Source organism: Salvelinus alpinus, chromosome 8 (assembly GCF_045679555.1).
Source record: "Salvelinus alpinus chromosome 8, SLU_Salpinus.1, whole genome shotgun sequence".
NCBI classification, from domain to species: domain Eukaryota; kingdom Metazoa; phylum Chordata; class Actinopteri; order Salmoniformes; family Salmonidae; genus Salvelinus; species Salvelinus alpinus.
In genome coordinates this window covers 11,235,987-11,256,945 of record NC_092093.1, presented here as the reverse complement: position 1 = coordinate 11,256,945, position 20,959 = coordinate 11,235,987, and the positions used below count along the sequence as shown (strand labels likewise).

The 20,959-nt window shown below is 42.5% G+C and overlaps 1 protein-coding gene across 1 annotated transcript in view; it reads right to left on the bottom strand.

The window, feature by feature from the left end:
* Nucleotides 1-20,948, bottom strand: part of LOC139582543 (poly(A) polymerase alpha-like) — a 30,125-nt gene extending 9,177 nt beyond the window's left edge. Inside the window, exons 1-12 of the mRNA XM_071412630.1 lie at nucleotides 20,777-20,948; nucleotides 18,393-18,563; nucleotides 17,745-17,811; nucleotides 17,429-17,510; nucleotides 17,128-17,237; nucleotides 16,931-16,984; nucleotides 16,644-16,755; nucleotides 14,405-14,494; nucleotides 11,156-11,294; nucleotides 2,433-2,505; nucleotides 1,851-1,971; nucleotides 1,265-1,349 (exon numbers count right to left, since the gene is read on the bottom strand). Of these exons, the coding sequence (XP_071268731.1) occupies nucleotides 1,265-1,349; nucleotides 1,851-1,971; nucleotides 2,433-2,505; nucleotides 11,156-11,294; nucleotides 14,405-14,494; nucleotides 16,644-16,755; nucleotides 16,931-16,984; nucleotides 17,128-17,237; nucleotides 17,429-17,510; nucleotides 17,745-17,811; nucleotides 18,393-18,563; nucleotides 20,777-20,784 (1,112 nt within the window). The 5' untranslated portion in view covers nucleotides 20,785-20,948. The remainder of the gene's footprint in view (nucleotides 1-1,264; nucleotides 1,350-1,850; nucleotides 1,972-2,432; nucleotides 2,506-11,155; nucleotides 11,295-14,404; nucleotides 14,495-16,643; nucleotides 16,756-16,930; nucleotides 16,985-17,127; nucleotides 17,238-17,428; nucleotides 17,511-17,744; nucleotides 17,812-18,392; nucleotides 18,564-20,776) is intronic.
* Nucleotides 20,949-20,959: the final 11 nt, after the last annotated feature.

Below are 20,959 nucleotides of genomic sequence, written 5' to 3'. Positions count from 1 at the left end.
TGTGCTATAGGCAACATATCAACATGTTTCTGGCCAAGAAAGGGTGTATAGATCAAACTGATTTGCCAGAAGACTTTGAGGGTATTTCACTTCAAACGGAGCACTCCAGTAATGGAAGATTTTGGTAAATTAAGGAGGGGATTGGATCACTAAACTCTCAATAGAACACTTAAGACAAAAGGGGAGGGGATTGGGCAGCAAAAAGCTCTGCATTCTGAAAATAGGTCTACACGTTGATTGGGGCTGAAAAAGGAGAAATGCCTCTTGGGTACAATGCCTCTTGGGTAACAGAACTGTGGCCACTGTCCTATCATCATGCTCTTGCATACTACTGATAAGCCAATTAAAAACGTATCTATAACCTATCTAGCTATGTATCCCTCCCTTAAGAATGTGTTCTTTAAACTGACTTGCCTACTTAAATAAAGCTGAAATGTAAAACAAATGCAAATAAATTTCTCTATACACAGATTTCAACAACATTTCTCTATACACAGATTAACACTCAAGTTTGAGCAGTACTGCTAAGTGAAAATGGAATCCAGGATGTGAGTCAGTGATCTGGATCCATGTATAGAATTAAACTGAAAGAGCGAATGACACGTTCATTAAAATGACACTTTCATTTTTGGTGTTCTTCACACGGCTTCTTGCTAATGCTTAGTGCTACAATTTACGGATTTGATCAAAACGTGATAAGGGAAAAAAAAAAAAACATGTCTACAAAATCAAGACTAACAAGAAATACATTGTGCAAATTGTGAACTAAAGCATTTTATTTGGGATTTGATAGACAATATAACAAGACAAGGAAAACCAGGAGATGGTTTAATATAGGAAACCATACAAGTGAAGTACCTACCTTTAGTAAAATATACAAACATCAAATATTGAGTTGTGCTTACATTGGAGAGGCACAGTCTATACTAAATATTACTGAGAACACTGGGATTCAGGCCCTGCATAACGTTAACATAGTATTTGCGTTTATGATAATTATTTTGTGAATCAAAGAGGATGCTTGGGTAAGAAGAAAGCTTACTTTGAGTCTTGTATGAAAGCCTGAAGTGTGTATATTTAAATCACACAAGTAATTCAAACTGAAGGAGTGGATTACATATACAGTTGAATATAAAAAGACGAAGAGGAGAACTTCACATTTACTGAAAAGTATGTTGGTATATTTAGAAAACAGAAACCTTTATTGAAATAGTTGGTTTGTCTCACCATGTGTGTCCCACAGGATAAGCTGCTTAATACATACTTGTATTTCTGAAAGAAGTTTGGTGCTTCAAATAGTTTGGACCACTCTGCTTTATTCTGCAAAATTTCATCTGTGATGGACAGACCTGTGGGAGGAAGGAAACCTTGTTTACCAACAGGGAGGAGGAAGGAAACCTTGTTTACCAACAGGGAGGAAGGAAACCTTGTTTACCAACAGGGAGAAGGAGGAAGGAAACCTTGTTAACCAACGAGAACCAAAGGAAACCTTGTTAACCAACGAGGAGAACCAAAGGAATCCTTGTTAACCAACGAGAAGAAAACTACAGATGAGACAACGTATCTAGGCTACAATGAAGTAGGACGTTAGGAACCCCCCAAAAAAAAAAAGACTAAATAAAAAAGGCCAAACTAGATGGAATTTACTTGATATGTATGCAAAACTTACATTTGATGAAACTTCCCTTTCACATAAATGATACATTGATGTGAATGTTTGAGTAAGTTTCACACTCAAGTCTCTGAAGTTGGGACACTAATCTGAAGAGTTTTGTATAAAAAAGAGCACAGAGGACCTGTGGATGCAAAAGTTTGTGTATAAAAGTTAGAAACCGAGACGGCCAACGGACCCTGTTTGAACTCGTCCACCATGACGGCCCGTGTGGAGACGGAGACGTTGTATGTGGAGTTCTGCTGGGGGTAAGCTGGTGTGATGATGGGCATCAGGTGGTACCTGTCACTGGGTGTCACCTGGAACAACACAGTGACACATGCTCAGAGAGTCATATCCTACATGGGAATACAGGGCCTCTAGCAGGGTTGGAGTCGATTTTCATTTCAACTCAGTCAGTTGTATGATATATTACGCCTCAAATGCAGGTGAATCAAATTGTTTGTACTGGAACAGATGAAATAAGTAACTGACTCGGGGTTCAGATCACAGGTAAAACCCCTGGCTCTAGACTTTAAATGGTTGATACAAGTGGGATGTGTCTGTGTCCTGGAGGATCGGGTGTTTATAACCACTTTAAAAAATACATAAATACATTTATATTTATTTATAATAATAAAAAATTAAAACACACCCCCCCCCCCTTTAGTTGGCAGCTCAGCTAGTAAAATGCTCTAGGATGTTAAGTTCATGTTTACGACAGTCTTTGATGTATTAGTATTGCTCAGGAAAGGACTTGTATCAGCATGACCAACATTACCCTGGGGTCCCAGACTGGCAGGTTCAGGTTGCAGTCCTCTGGCTGCTTCAGGAGAACAGGGTTGGGCCATTCCCTGCAACACAACACAATTCCAAGTTCAGTCTGATGATACGGACCAAGTAAACCATCAGTCAGTCAATCCTTTGCACTAGCCATCTTGTTTCATTATGTTCCTAAGAAATACAGGAGTAATTAAGGCTGGCAAAAGCACCAAGGACTGAGAAAATGTGATGCCAATCAGGGTTTCTCTGGATCAAAAAGGGCAGGGTGGCGTGGCAACGAGGACCGTCGGCATGGCTACATTTTAGAGGCCTCCATCTTGGCACTGTAGAGACATTGCATTCTTAAGCCAATTGCCTGCAATTCTATAAATATCTCTATAGAGCAAAGTTGTAAAAAAAATAAAAATAAATTAAGGCTAATTTTCTGCAATTCTACACATTTTGCCATGGAGCCGAGTGAAAATGTTGCAGTTTTAAAGATGTTTCCTGCAATTCTGTGCATTTTGCCATGGATAATGCTGTGTTCTTTTGCTCAAACATAACAAAATGAACACAGCTAAATTCATTGTTTTGGAATTTTCAATTCTCCGACTGTCTAGCTTTTATTTTGGTGATTGTTAGTTCTGAAAGACTATATTATATATATTTTAAAAAATCATATAGAAAAGATAACCTGTGGTTTTAGTCCTTTGAGTTTACAACAAAGCTTTTAGACGACCCGAAAATCCATTTAGGCAGCTCCCTAAGGACTAGAATGGCAGAACAATCCCATAATATAGAAAGTGTGTCTATTAAATCCCGCTTCATAACAGGGTTTCTGGTAGGCGGGAAATGCCGGCTTTTGGCCCTAAATTGTTTTATTTAAAGCCAATAAATAAAACAGCTGCCGGCAAATGACAGGGAGCAAAAATATATATAATACAAATTTTAAAAAAATAGCTAAATATTATTTTTTTTATTCATCGATGGAAATAGATTTGACAGTCATGCTTATTGGTCAATAGTACATTTACATTTAAGTCATTTAGCAGACGCTCTTATCCAGAGCGACTTACAAATTGGTGCATTCACCTTATGATATCCAGTGGAACAACCACTTTACAATAGTGCATCTAACTCTTTTAAGGGGGGGGGGGGGGTTAGAAGGATTACTTTATCCTATCCTAGGTATTCCTTAAAGAGGTGGGGTTTCAGGTGTCTCCGGAAGGTGGTGATTGACTCCGCTGACCTGGCGTCGTGAGGGAGTTTGTTCCACCATTGGGGTGCCAGAGCAGCGAACAGTTTTGACTGGGCTGAGCGGGAACTGTACTTCCTCAGAGGTAGGGAGGCGAGCAGGCCAGAGGTGGATGAACGCAGTGCCCTTGTTTGGGTGTAGGGCCTGATCAGAGCCTGAAGGTACGGAGGTGCCGTTCCCCTCACAGCTCCGTAGGCAAGCACCATGGTCTTGTAGCGGATGCGAGCTTCAACTGGAAGCCAGTGGAGAGAGCGGAGGAGCGGGGTGACGTGAGAGAACTTGGGAAAGTTGAACACCAGACGGGCTGCGGCGTTCTGGATGAGTTGTAGGGGTTTAATGGCACAGGCAGGGAGCCCAGCCAACAGCGAGTTGCAGTAATCCAGACGGGAGATGACAAGTGCCTGGATTAGGACCTGCGCCGCTTCCTGCTTTAGGACTGTTTAGTATAATGGAGTGGAATTAAATTGACTTGTCTTTATTTTCCTTAGTTATCATGCATCTTATTTATTGTTGGATTCTAGCTTGAAACATACTTGTTCATGTTCCCATACCAGAATTTATTGATTACTTTACATGTATAAGGAATGTATACAGTATGATAGATGTCAAGGAAGGGTAAATAGGAACTAGTTGTGAAATAGGTGTGTGGAAAGTTACCGAGTGACGTGGAAAAGTTACCGAGTGACGTAGAAAAGTTACCGAGTGACGTAGAAGGTTACCGAGTGACGTAGAAGCGAGTGACCCATCACTTTACAACGTGAGCTGGAGGCAGTATGCATTTAGAAAACAAACTTTAAATTGTTTGAAACCTGATTTTCTTTTTTTTCTTCTTTTTTTTTTAAGAGGCCTTACCTGATCATTGAAACGTTTGAGGCAAATAGATGTATTTTTACATAGGCGGCACGTGAGTTTCAAGTTAGGGGAAGCTTACAATTTATCCTACCCTTCTATATGCCAGTTATGATCATATGCGCATATTCATGGAACAGTTTCATTTCAAATAACAATGTTCCGCTCTCTCTTCCATCATTGTCGGGTGGTTAATCATAAAAGTTAAAGTAATGAGGGATCATCATCCTCTGCCATATGGACACATTGATACATTGTGATCCATTGGCGGCAACAAAAAAAGTTTTAAAAAATGAAGAACAAATTGTTATGTACTATGACGGCCTACACCGGCCAAACCCGGACGACGCTTGGCCAATTGTGCGCAGCCCTATGGGACTCCCAATCACGACCGGTTGTGATACCGCCTGGAATCGAACCAGGGTGTCTGGAATGATGCATCAAGCACGGAGATGCAGTGCCTTAGACCGCTAAACCACTCGGGAGACTAAAGAAATGAGAGCATGGAACTCATAGCCTATAGGTCAATGCAGCCGAAAGTCTATAACTTCCATTGATCTTTCACACTGAGGACTGGTGATTATCGAGACATTGTTGGAAAGATATTACAAATAGTTTACTGTGAGGACCTATAGTTTTAAAATATAATTCGCAATTAATGAAAAAAAAAATATATAAATAAACACTTTCCTACATTTCTGCACAGCAGGCCAGGTACAGGTACTAGGTGCTCTCTCAACATTATCAGGACAGAGAAACCAGACACGTTCGTTGCTCACATGCTCGTTGCACGCCAAACAAAAGACAATAAATAAAAAAATATCTCTTAAATGATGGTTATGAAGTTGTGAACTCTGCAAACGTTTCCAATGAGAACGGTAAATGACTAATTAATACATGCATCAACAACTGAAGGGGATTAACGGTACATGTATTCCTCTTTGTCTAAGTTATGATTTCTGTTAAAGTATTATGAATTATTTTATTTAGTATAGACAGGAGTAATTATATAATTTAGGCTAATTTTCATTTAATTTCCTACTGGACCCACCACTATACAATTTCTCTCCTGTTCCATTAGACCCACCACTATACCATTAGACCCACCACTATACCATTAGACCCACCACTATACCATTAGACCCACCACTATACCATTAGACCCCACCACTATACCATTAGACCCAGCACTATACCATTAGACCCACCACTATACCATTAGACCCCAGCACTATACCATTAGACCCCACCACTATACCATTAGACCCCACCACTATACCATTAGACCCCACCACTATACCATTAGACCCCACCACTATACCATTAGACCCCACCACTATACCATTAGACCCACCACTATACCATTAGACCCACCATTAGACCCAGCACTATACCATTAGACCCAGCACTATACCATTAGACCCACCACTATACCATTAGACCCACCACTATACCATTAGACCCACCACTATACCATTAGACCCACCACTATACCATTAGACCCCCCCACTATACCATTAGACCCACCACTATACCATTAGACCCCACCACTATACCATTAGACCCAGCACTATACCATTAGACCCAGCACTATACCATTAGACCCACCACTATACCATTAGACCCCACCACTATACCATTAGACCCACCACTATACCATTAGACCCAGCACTATACCATTAGACCCAGCACTATACCATTAGACCCAGCACTATACCATTAGACCCACCATTAGACCCAGCACTATACCATTAGACCCACCATTAGACCCAGCACTATACCATTAGACCCAGCACTATACCATTAGACCCAGCACTATACCATTAGACCCACCACTATACCCAGCACTATACCATTAGACCCACCACTATACCATTAGACCCAGCACTATACCATTAGACCCAGCACTATACCATTAGACCCACCACTATACCATTAGACCCACCACTATACCATTAGACCCAGCACTATACCATTAGACCCAGCACTATACCATTAGACCCACCATTAGACCCAGCACTATACCATTAGACCCAGCACTATACCATTAGACCCAGCACTATACCCAGCACTATACCATTAGACCCAGCACTATACCATTAGACCCAGCACTATACCATTAGACCTAGCACTATACCCAGCACTATACCATTAGACCCACCACTATACCATTAGACCCAGCACTATACCATTAGACCCAGCACTATACCATTAGACCCAGCACTATACCATTAGACCCAGCACTATACCATTAGACCCAGCACTATACCATTAGACCCACCATTAGACCCAGCACTATACCATTAGACCCAGCACTATACCATTAGACCCACCACTATACCATTAGCACTATACCATTAGACCCAGCACTATACCATTAGACCCAGCACTATACCATTAGACCCAGCACTATACCATTAGACCCACCACTATACCCAGCACTATACCATTAGACCCAGCACTATACCATTAGACCCAGCACTATACCATTAGACCCAGCACTATACCATTAGACCCACCACTATACCATTAGACCCAGCACTATACCATTAGACCCAGCACTATACCATTAGACCCACCACTATACCCAGCACTATACCATTAGACCCAGCACTATACCATTAGACCCAGCACTATACCCACCACTATACCATTAGACCCACCACTATACCATTAGACCCAGCACTATACCATTAGACCCAGCACTATACCATTAGACCCACCACTATACCCAGCACTATACCATTAGACCCAGCACTATACCATTAGACCCAGCACTATACCATTAGACCCAGCACTATACCATTAGACCCAGCACTATACCATTAGACCCAGCACTATACCATTAGACCCAGCACTATACCCACCACTATACCATTAGACCCAGCACTATACCATTAGACCCAGCACTATACCATTAGACCCAGCACTATACCATTAGACCCAGCACTATACCATTAGACCCAGCACTATACCCAGCACTATACCATTAGACCCAGCACTATACCATTAGACCCACCACTATACCATTAGCCACCCACGCACTATACCATTAGACCCAGCACTATACCCACCACTATACCATTAGACCCAGCACTATACCATTAGACCCAGCACTATACCATTAGACCCACCACTATACCATTAGACCCAGCACTATACCATTAGACCCAGCACTATACCATTAGACCCAGCACTATACCATTAGACCCAGCACTATACCATTAGACCCAGCACTATACCATTAGACCCAGCACTATACCATTAGACCCAGCACTATACCATTAGACCCACCACTATACCCAGCACTATACCATTAGACCCAGCACTATACCATTAGACCCAGCACTATACCCACCACTATACCATTAGACCCACCACTATACCATTAGACCCAGCACTATACCATTAGACCCAGCACTATACCATTAGACCCACCACTATACCATTAGACCCACCACTATACCCAGCACTATACCATTAGACCCAGCACTATACCATTAGACCCAGCACTATACCCACCACTATACCATTAGACCCAGCACTATACCATTAGACCCAGCACTATACCATTAGACCCAGCACTATACCATTAGACCCAGCACTATACCATTAGACCCAGCACTATACCATTAGACCCACCACTATACCCACCACTATACCATTAGACCCACCACTATACCCAGCACTATACCATTAGACCCAGCACTATACCATTAGACCCAGCACTATACCATTAGACCCAGCACTATACCATTAGACCCAGCACTATACCACTAGACCCCACCACTATACCATTAGACCCACCACTATACCATTAGACCCACCACTATACCCAGCACTATACCATTAGACCCAGCACTATACCATTAGACCCAGCACTATACCATTAGACCCACCACTATACCCACCACTATACCATTAGACCCAGCACTATACCATTAGACCCAGCACTATACCATTAGACCCAGCACTATACCATTAGACCCAGCACTATACCATTAGACCCAGCACTATACCCACCACTATACCATTAGACCCAGCACTATACCATTAGACCCACCACTATACCATTAGACCCACCACTATACCCAGCACTATACCATTAGACCCAGCACTATACCATTAGACCCAGCACTATACCATTAGACCCACCACTATACCCACCACTATACCATTAGACCCACCACTATACCATTAGACCCACCACTATACCCAGCACTATACCATTAGACCCAGCACTATACCATTAGACCCAGCACTATACCATTAGACCCAGCACTATACCCAGCACTATACCATTAGACCCAGCACTATACCATTAGACCCAGCACTATACCATTAGACCCACCACTATACCCAGCACTATACCATTAGACCCAGCACTATACCATTAGACCCACCACTATACCATTAGACCCAGCACTATACCATTAGACCCAGCACTATACCATTAGACCCACCACTATACCATTAGACCCACCACTATACCATTAGACCCACCACTATACCATTAGACCCACCACTATACCATTAGACCCAGCACTATACCATTAGACCCACCACTATACCCAGCACTATACCATTAGACCCAGCACTATACCATTAGACCCAGCACTATACCATTAGACCCACCACTATACCATTAGACCCACCACTATACCATTAGACCCACCACTATACCCAGCACTATACCATTAGACCCAGCACTATACCATTAGACCCACCACTATACCATTAGACCCAGCACTATACCATTAGACCCACCACTATACCATTAGACCCACCACTATACCATCAGACCCACCACTATACCATTAGACCCACCACTATACCATTAGACCCAGCACTATACCATTAGACCCACCACTATACCCACCACTATACCATTAGACCCAGCACTATACCATTAGACCCAGCACTATACCATTAGACCCAGCACTATACCATTAGACCCACCACTATACCATTAGACCCACCACTATACCCAGCACTATACCATTAGACCCAGCACTATACCATTAGACCCACCACTATACCCACCACTATACCATTAGACCCAGCACTATACCATTAGACCCAGCACTATACCACTAGACCCAGCACTATACCACTAGACCCACCACTATACCACTAGACCCACCACTATACCATTAGACCCAGCACTATACCATTAGACCCAGCACTATACCATTAGACCCAGCACTATACCCAGCACTATACCATTAGACCCAGCACTATACCATTAGACCCAGCACTATACCATTAGACCCACCACTATACCATTAGACCCACCACTATACCATTAGACCCAGCACTATACCATTAGACCCACCACTATACCATTAGACCCACCACTATACCCAGCACTATACCATTAGACCCAGCACTATACCATTAGACCCAGCACTATACCATTAGACCCACCACTATACCCACCACTATACCATTAGACCCAGCACTATACCATTAGACCCAGCACTATACCACTAGACCCACCACTATACCATTAGACCCAGCACTATACCATTAGACCCAGCACTATACCATTAGACCCACCACTATACCCACCACTATACCATTAGACCCAGCACTATACCATTAGACCCAGCACTATACCACTAGACCCACCACTATACCATTAGACCCAGCACTATACCATTAGACCCAGCACTATACCATTAGACCCAGCACTATACCATTAGACCCAGCACTATACCATTAGACCCAGCACTATACCATTAGACCCAGCACTATACCATTAGACCCAGCACTATACCATTAGACCCAGCACTATACCACTAGACCCAGCACTATACCACTAGACCCAGCACTATACCACTAGACCCACCACTATATCATTAGACCCACCACTATACCATTAGACCCAGCACTATACCATTAGACCCAGCACTATACCATTAGACCCAGCACTATACCATTAGACCCAGCACTATACCATTAGACCCAGCACTATACCACTAGACCCCACCACTATACCATTAGACCCACCACTATACCATTAGACCCACCACTATACCATTTCTCTCCATGTCAAGGTTCTTTCGTTGTCCAGAAGACAAATGCAGTCCTAGTCATATCAGAAACCCATCCTAGTTGTTTCATCTTTAGATTCTCCCTCTAAGTTTCTAACAGAAACGCTATCAGATGCTCTGTTTAGAATGGTGTTTTCCTAGACACGCTGTTTTAGAATGGTGTTTTCCTAGACACGCTGTTTTAGAATGGTGTTTTTCTAGACACGCTGTTTAGAATGGTGTTTTCCCGCTAACTGCATTTTGGCAAATGTTTGAAAAATACGTTTTATTGGCTGCTTCATTACAGGTGTTGTATGTTCTGTTAAGATGAATTACCATAATCTACAAGTGATTTCTGTCATTCTGAACATCGTGGCTGGACGCCCTAATGGCTTCTGCACCCAATGCATATGGGTCCGGTAAATTTCTCAAATGGACGGTAAATTTACAATCTTCCCGGCCACGTTGTCCGGCACCACGGAAAACCCTCATTCATTAACACCTCACACAAAAACGACACGTCACTGGCAAAGCACAGATAAAAAACAAATGACCATCTGAAAACAGGTCACAGAGTACGCCTGAAAGAGAGAGACGTCTCACCACTTAGAGAAGACGAGGAAAAACTTGTGTACGAGGGTGGAGGCCACGGCGTTGGGGTAGAGCTGGCAGGTCCTGGCTACCAGCATGGCCCAGGATACACCACCCAGGAAGCCCAGGATGTTACTGTAGATGTTATGGCCTGGGGGAGAACAATAACATAACATTAAGTGTATATATATATATATATATATATATATATAAAATGGTGTTGGGTAGAGCTGGTAGGTCCTGGCTACCACTAAGAGATTAGATGTGTTGTTGCCCTACAAGGCAGTTGGCAGAATAGAGGTGAGTTGTAGTAGTCGTAACAGCAGTACATACATTAGGGGTGGGAACGTTTAAACTGAAGAAGAAAATACCACTAAACAGGTTCCAATCATGAGAACAATGTGGTAGAGGCGGCAGCGGAGTGAGGAGACGAGGAAACAACCCTTTCCTTAAGAAAAGTCAGAGGAGCGAGTAAACCCCAACTTAGTTATAAAGCAACTGTTAAAAATGTGCCAGGATTTATAAAACACATCCATAAATATCTTCAGAAATTAGACAGATCCTGGTTCTGTTGAGTGTTTGTTTAATACGGATTCCGTGAGCTCTAAGATTCACACGGATTCCGTGAGCTCTAAGATTCACACGGATTCCGTGAGCTCTAAGATCTGTAAGATAAAGCAATTTCACCAATTCAACAGTTTTTAAATCTTTTGCCATGATGTAATAAAGGCGTAAAAAAAAAAAAAATAGAACAGGCTCTCCGGGATCTCAGAATGTATTTAGTGTTTACACTGTTCCAAACGGGCAGGATCCTTTAGAGGGCTAATCTACAGGTCCACCAAACACATGTACAAATCTAACAGCCACTCAGATTCTTAACGAGATTTTAAAAAATTATGACACTAAAATTAAACCAACAAAAAACACAACAAAAAAATGATGCTTTGTAAATGTTCCAAAAACAAAATGTATTTCTAGTGAGAAATAAAAATGTGGTATAGTGTTTCCATTTCATTTTTTGTGATCTGAATCTTAACCAAAATCTCACAGATCCAGCCAAGTAGTGCAACACAAGGGGGGGGGGGGGGGGGTACATAGGACTCCTAGTTCTCTGACTTTGTGCGATTAATTTAACCAGCTATGAAACAAAAACGTCAGAAATACTTTGAAAACAGCAACATTTTACTATAAAATGTGATCATACTTGACTATTTCTATTCACAAATGCAAGTGAAATGATCTGAAATGGCGCCCTGACCCCCCGTGGCGCCCTGACCCACTGTGGCGCCCTGACCCCCTGCCAACATGGCTAGTGAAAGACATCTTACCAATGCCAAAATGTACCAGGATTTGGCATGTGGAGGGTGTTTTAGGCCCTGCTAATCTAACAGCACCTGTTTGACAGACACTGGCCTAATACGTACACAGCGCTAACTCCTCCTACCCTCCTTCTTGATATCCTTCTTATTGTTACTATTAGGCTACAATCATCCCCACAAGTAGACCGAGCTTGTATAACCACTATCTAAGAGGCCTATGAGCACGTCTTGTTTAGCTGTTAGAACGTAACTTACTTGGGCCTATACTTTAATATCAATCATTCATTCATTTATGTCATCACACAGCCTTTAAAAACAAATCAACTATTTTTGGTTTTAAAATGAAATAACAAAAAGGGGGCCTTAAATAATTTAACTAAATTAAATAAATCGCAACATGTCGGCTAAAGCAATTGCATCATCTTTCCTGTAATAAAGCCTTTGAAAGCCGTTAGAATAGACCCTCTGGGATTACTTATAATTTGTTCAGTGTTGTTTACACTGTTCCAAACAGTCAACAACAAAAAAATAACTTGCATCTATTTGGCACACATACCCATGCAGGCTCAGAGAAGTAGCCTACCCGTCTTCCTGCAGGCTCAGAGAAGTAGCCTACCCGTCTTCCTGCAGGCTCAGAGAAGTAGCCTACCCGTCTTCCCGCAGGCTCAGAGAAGTAGCCTACCCGTCTTCCCGCAGGCTCAGAGAAGTAGCCTACCCGTCTTCCCGCAGGCTCAGAGAAGTAGCCTACCCGTCTTCCCGCAGGCTCAGAGAAGTAGCCTACCCGTCTTCCCGCAGGCTCAGAGAAGTAGCCTACCCGTCTTCCCGCAGGCTCAGAGAAGTAGCCTACCCGTCTTCCTGCTGTCCTATTTTAGAAATGCCTCGCACCCTCTACATTTCACATGGCCAGTGGATTCTCCAGTAGTTTCCACAACCATGTCAAATGTCTTCCACACATGACTTGTCCGGCCCAAATCAATTCTCAGAATTTGAGTCTGGCCCGGTATAAGACCAGGATGGGCAGTCGAGACCTGCCGGGTTCAGTCTGAGAATGACAACTTTAATTCACTTGGAATTTTATTTATCGTTTTAAATGGAAAACCGATTAAAAACGGCAGTTTCAAAACGCAAAGAAAAACGTATATTCATCACATCTTTAGTATACAAGCCGATTCACATTTGATGGTGAGTGAGATATTTGGCCGTACATGAATGATCACCAGGCACCAGTGTAATTTAGCTGGTCCTGCAATTCAGCTGCAATTCCTTGACGGTTCTGCCTCGTCTCCCAATAAGCTTGGCGAATCCTATGCCATATCGCTTACAGCCATCTAGCTTTTAAATAGAACTAAAGGGTTGGGGGCAAAGGGGCAGGGGATGTTTTTTGATTGGGCTTAGTTTTACACAAAACTTTAAAAAATAAAATAACTACAGCCATAGCTAGAGAATCACATTCAGTACCTGCACCTGGCTGGCCTACAGGCCAGTGAGTGACTCTCTCTGCGGCTTCTGTTCCCGCAAGACAAAATATGATTGGAAAGTTGTTTGCCAGGCAGAATATGCAAGCCAAACAAATTCACCATGGCAACGAGGCGTGTGGTCCGTCCTGTGTGTAAAAATGCCATGACACACGGTTTCTCTTAGGCAGGATAATCCCGTTTAGGAAATAGGAGCTCAGTTTGGGCCCAGTGCGTTGACATGTCATTAGTTGATTGTTAGTGTGAAAAGAGGGCAAGGTGAGAATGAGTGAGATAATCCCTACCTGCCTAGCCACAACAGTCAGTGTTACACAGCGCAAACACACACAAACAGGGACAGACACATACCAAGCAGGTGAACACACACACGCTTACAGAAGATACCGACTCAACACACACAGATCTGTTTTCCACCAAGACAAATGATTGTGCTCCTACGCAACAACAATACTACAGATCCAACTCACGTTTAGCCCACAGCTTGATGGTCCTCAGAGTCAGTCTGAAGTTCTCAATGTTGGGTACAAGATGAAGGATCTCATCTGTAACTCTGCAACCTGAAAACACAACGTCAAGTCATTATTGTCCCCAACTAACCCACAGTCACAATAGAGACAGACAGTTAGGCTACAATTTATCCCCGTAACTAACCCAGTCACAATAGAGACAGACTGTTAGGCTACAATTTATCCCCGTAACTAACCCAGTCACAATAGAGACAGACTGTTAGGCTACAATGTATCCCCGTAACTAACCCAGTCACAATAGAGACAGACAGCTAGGCTACAATGTATCCCCGTAACTAACCCAGTCACAATAGAGACAGGCTGTTAGGCTACAACACAATGCAGAGAGAACACTTGAAACCTACAACACAGCAGTTGCTTTCAACCAGCTGTAGGTACGGTTAGATGTGAGTCAACAACCAATTGTTAAGAGGCCTTTCAACCATTCAAACCACACTGTTTTTAACTTGGATCAGTGTATTGAGATAAAATCATCTGCTGAATGGTATCCTAATCGACTTACAGTACATGCAGTGCATTTGGAAAGTATTCCCACCCCTTTACATTTTCTACATTTGGTTATATTACAGCTTTATTCTAAAATGGATTACATATTTATTATTTTTATCATCAATCTACACACAATACCACATAATGACAAAGCAAAACCAGGTTTTAGAAATGTTTGCAAATGTATTCAAAATAACAACAGAAATACCTTAGTTACGTAAGTATTCAGACCCTTTTTTATGAGACTCAAAATTGAGCTCAGGTGTATTCTGTTTCCATTGATCATCCTTGAGATGTATCAACATGATTGGAGTCAATCTGTGGTAAATTAAATTGATTGGACATGATTTGGAAAGGCACACACCTGTCTATATAAGGTCCCACAGTTGACAGTGCATGTCAGAGCAAAAACCAAGCCATGAGGTCGAAGGAATTGTCCGACGAGCTTCGAGACAGGATTGTGCTGAGGCACAGATCTGGGGAAGGGTACCAAAACATTTCTGCAGCATTGAAGGTCCCCAGGAACACAGTGGCCTCCATCATTCTTAAATGGAAGAAGTTTGAAACCACCAAGACTCTTCCTAGAGCTGGCCGCACGGCCAAACTGAGCAATCGGGGGAGAAGGGGGGGGCAGGAAGGTGACCAAGAACCCGATGGTCACTCTGAAGGACATCCATCTCCGCAGCACTCCACCAATCAGGCCTTTATGGTAGAGTGGACAGATTGAAGCCATTCCTCAGTAAAAGTCACGTTACAGCCCGCTTTGAGTTTGCCAAAAGGTACCTAAAAGACTCTCAGACCATGAGAAACAAGACTCTCTGGTCTGATGAAACCAAGATTGAACTCTTGGCCTGAATGCCAAGCATCACGTCTGGAGGAAACCTGGCACAATCCCTACGGTGAAGCACGGTGGTGGCAGCATCATGCTGTGGAGATATTTTTCAGCGGCAGGGACTGGGAGACTAGTCAGGATCGAGGGAAAGATGAACAGAGCAAAGTACAGAGAGAACCTTGATGAAAACCTGCTCCAGAGCGCTCAGGACCTCAGACTGGGACAAAGGTTCATCTTCCAACAGGACAACGACCCTAAGCACACAGCCAAAACAACTCAGGAGTGTCTTAGGGACAAGACTCTGAATGTCCTTAAGTGGCCTAGCCAGAGCCCCGGACTTGAACATCTCTGAAGAGACTTGAAAATAGCTGTGCAGCAACGTTCCCCATCCAACCTGACAGAGCTTGAGGGGATCTTCAGAGAATAATGGGAGAAACTCCCCAAATACAGGTGTGCCACGCTTGTAGCGTCATACCCAAAAAGACTTGAGGCTGTAATCGCTGCCAAAGGTACTTCAACAACGTACCGAGTAAAGAGTCTGAATACTTATGGAAATGTGATATGCATATAATTTTTTATAAATTGTCCCCCCAAAAAATCGACCTGTTTTTGCTTTGTCATTATAGGGTAGTGTGGGTAGATTGAAGGGCATAAACAATTGAATCCATTTTAGAATAAGGCTGTAATATAAAATGTAGAGAAAGTCAAGAGGTCTGAATATGTTCCGAATACACTGTACATTTTAGTATCTGTGACCCCAGCGGGAATCGAACCCATCACTGGTGCTGATAACAACACACTTTCACCAACTGAACCACATCAGGACCCAAGCTCCGAGGATACAAAGAGCTGTGTTACCATTGAGACTCCTAATGCAGCGGATGTCAAGGTTCTTCAACAGCCCGTCATCCCGAAGGTCCAGATTCTTTGGGATGGTTTGCAACGCTAAACGAGCAAACAGGATGTCGATCTAAAAATACACAACAAACAGTTCATGGACATAATTTTTATTTTTTTAAAGTGGGACATTTCAATATTGGATGTACAGAACCAGTTTTGCATGGTTTCCTTGTAGCAATGCAAATGTTCACATTTTAGGCCTATAAAGGAATCATGAATAAAAAAAATACGTTCAAATGTCACACCTCAATGCTGTCGAAAGACAGCTTTATGACCGGGACAAATGCCTCCTCAACAGCCTGGAAAATAAAGACAGAAGTTCATGAACAGTCTGCACCCTGTTCATTTTTGGGTATGCATCTTTACCTCCAACTCTACCAATACCCACTTCACTCTCACTTACTACCAACAACAAGTCCCACTCCACCAACACAATACCCACCCTTAAATCCTTGACCTCCTCCTGCTCCTTCAGCTTGTCCAGGAACGAGGAGAAGAAGTCTGTCCTCTCCACATGCCGAGGAGCCACAAACAGGGCGTCAATGTCTGCCCCTAGAAGATGAGCACAAGGACAGAAGACCTTGTTTAGATGTAAACTCTGTGGTCATGTGTTTTCAGAACCTGTGTGGTTGACAGTCATATTCAGTAGGTACCAACAAATGTTTTGAAATTAAAATTTGCATTCCTGTTGGACAACAACTCTTACTGTAACGTTTGCAGTGAAAAGTGGACATAACATGTACCTTTAGTGTGAACTCCTAACCTGTACGACCCAAATGTGAATATCTTCCCTCCAACAGTCTCAATCACTGAGGCAGGCAGATTCTAGGAGAAAATAAAACAATCCGTACATACTGTTGCATCATGGTAGGTAACAGTGCCATGCGGTTGTCATATCAACCCAATATTATCTGCATACCAAATAGCACACGATTCCCTTTTATAGTGCAGAGTCCTGATCAAAAGTAACGCACTACATTTGGGACTCAGCCATTTGATGTTATCACCAGACCCCTTGCTGTACCAGAGAACTGTCTATAGGTGAGTGTAAAATAATACCTTTGTCTCACTGACGTCATGGATCCATTCCTTCACCAGGGTGTTCAGTTTTCCCAACACATGTATTCTATGGAAAACAAGGCATGATTTAGAGGAAGTCTGTGGTGTTTTGAAGTGTAACCCCCTAGAGTCGATGTTCACACCCCTGCTGAAATGTAATTACCATAATAAAAATAAAATAAATATATCTCTCTAACTTAAACCGATGGATTTTTTATTATTATGCTAATTAGATTTTGGCATTATATTTTTTATTAATTTTTTTGCATTGGATGCGTCTCAATCCACCACATCCGCTGATGCTGCATCCGAGGTGACAGAGCTAGAGTGGTGTTTGTCAGACTATGAGACACCCCGAAAATCGGTGTTCTCAACTGGCAGTTTCATTAAATATTACCCACAAAACACCAGTGTCAACGTCAACAGTGAAGAGGCGACGCCAGTGAAGAGGCGATGCCACATTTTTTTTAATATATTTTTTTAAATACAGTTTACCAAGTACTGACTGAAACCCCAACATAAGAATAATTGGCTGATGTACTGGCAAGATATTGGATGAAGTTATCCTCCTCCTCATAGGCCTTGACACTACCTGATATAACTTGTGTTCATTCTAACATGACCATTTACGAGTGACAACCATCCTACCTGCGCTGTAGTTCCAGCTCCTCTTCAAACACCCCGTACGGTTTCAGGGCCTCAGTCAGCCTGTGTGTGAGGACCAGGTCAGCCTCCTTAGCTTGGACCAGGCTGATAGGAGAAGTGATCCCATAGTGTTTGGGAGTCTCCCGACCCAACGACACCTGGTTAGCAGTTGGACTGAAAACAGGACAGGACAGATGTGTTTGTGATCTGAATAAATGTATGTGCCATGTAACAAATGTTACTAGGAATTTCTCTTGGTATTCTACAAAGAAACATCCACACATCAACAATCCATCAATACAAATATACATGACAGCCCATACAGAAAGTGTGTAATGGCATCACAGCACATACAAATGATGCGTGTAGTGTGTATTTTATAGTTAGTTCTATACTGACTCCCTAGCATACATTGCCTGCTGTGGTTTCTGTGGGTGTGATGGAAGAGGAAAACAGACATAGCTATACATCTTCATATTGGACACAGAGGCTTCTGAATGGATTCTGATGATGTCATGCCTCATATTAATCTAGAATGTTTTGACTGAACAGAGCCACCAAGGACATAGTCAACGTCAACTTGGTGACCTTCTGTAATGTTACAGTTTGATGTTGACATGACATTACAAAGGCCTAACATGCTGACCAGACCAGGCATGCATGTGTCCGCCATTGCGTGCATGTTGGTTTTGTTCACCCACACCAGACACGATCAGGACACGCAGATTGAAATATCAAAACCAACTCTGAACCAACTAAATTCATTTGGGGACAGGTCGCTTGCTGTTGCTAGCTAATTTGTCCTGGGATATAAACAGTTGTTATTTTACCTGAAATGCACAAGGTCCTCTACGCCGACAATTAACTCACAGACAAAAGGTTAAAAACAGTTTGTTTCCAGCAATCTCACCTCCTTCAGGCTTCTTCAGACTTTATATGGAGGTTGGCAACCAACTTTAAGCTGCATTACCACCAACAACTGGACTGGAGTGTGGACCTCAATTCACCTTTCAATCACCCACATGGGTATATGCTCCTAAAAACCAATGAGATGGGAGAGGGACTTGCAGCGTATCAAGTGTCACAAATATAACCAAGGTCTATTTTAGCGGCTGGCTATTCAGAGCGCGCGAGCAGTGTGTGTGCAATGATTGAATAACATGTATGTTTACATTTATTTTGCAAACGCGAGCGGTGTGGTCAGCATGTGAGAGAACATATTTTTGCACCAAATTGATTTGACACGTCTAGTGACCCATCACAATGCAAAACATAACATGCTGACCACACTGCTAAAATAGACCTTGGTTCTATTTGTGACACTTGATACGCTGCAAGTCCCTCCTCTCCCATCTCCTCATTGGTTTTTAGGAACATATACCCATGTGGGTGATAGATAGATGACCTGAGGTCCATACTCCAGTCGTTGGTGGTAATGCACCTTAAAGTTGGTTGCCTACTGCTATATAAAGTCCGAAGAAGCCTGAAGGAGGAGAGATTACTAGAAACAAACTTTTACCTGTGGATTAATTGTCGGAGTAGAAGACTTTGTGCATTTCAGGTAAAATAACAACCCATTGTTTATAACCCAGGACAAATGAGCAAGCAACAGCAAACTAACTATCTACATTTCCAAATGTTTAATGTTTTTCGACATGTCCCCAAATTAATTTAGTTGGTTCAGAGTTGGTTTTGATATTTCAACCGGCGTGTCCTGATCGTGTCTGGACAAAACCAACATCCGCGCGATGGCCAACATGTAAGAGCTACGCCTAAATGGCAGTGGGCAAGACACCTGAACAGCCAACTTTCTCAAACTGGCAATGAAGCCACATGGTATTTTAGCTGTATCTGACAAATATATTTAACATAATTGCGAAAGAGACAATACAAACGAATTAGAGTAGTAACAGTAGCAAACTTTGTCTTTGTTTGCATTTAACCTTTAACTTAACGGCTTAACGTTTGCAACTGACAAATTACAATATCAACTTTACACTTAACTTTGGCACTAGCAAACACGTAGCTAACTAACGTTAGTTGGTTACCGAATCACAATTACCTACTAGCTACGTGCTAGATGGCGCAAACATAGCATAACAAAGCTAACGTTCGTTAACGTGTGTTTTGTTATGGTAGCTAAGTCCTGGAAATGCTAACTAGCCGTTTGCAACTTCACTTGCCAAGAACGCTTGAATGCATTGGGTTAAAAGTCAGACGGTACTAACGATAACTACTGTAGCTAGCTAATACTCAATTGTTTCTATACAATTTCCCGCTACAAAACCTGCTACCAAAAATAAATACTTGACAAACTGGCTCGCCAGCATCGGTAGGCCCAATCCCCTTTCCAAACACGTATCTGTCCAAAGTAACGAGATACTTACAGAGCCATTGAAACAACCTCCAGCAAGTCCAATCAGCCTTCCCAAAATTCCCTTCTCATACTCGTTTCTTATTTTATTTAGCTAGCTATGTTATTTAACCAGCAACCGAGCAGTGGGATTTACACCTTTTGTTTCCTCTAAACATGGCGCGTGTTCAAGCTGTGCGGTCTGCAAAAATCGCAC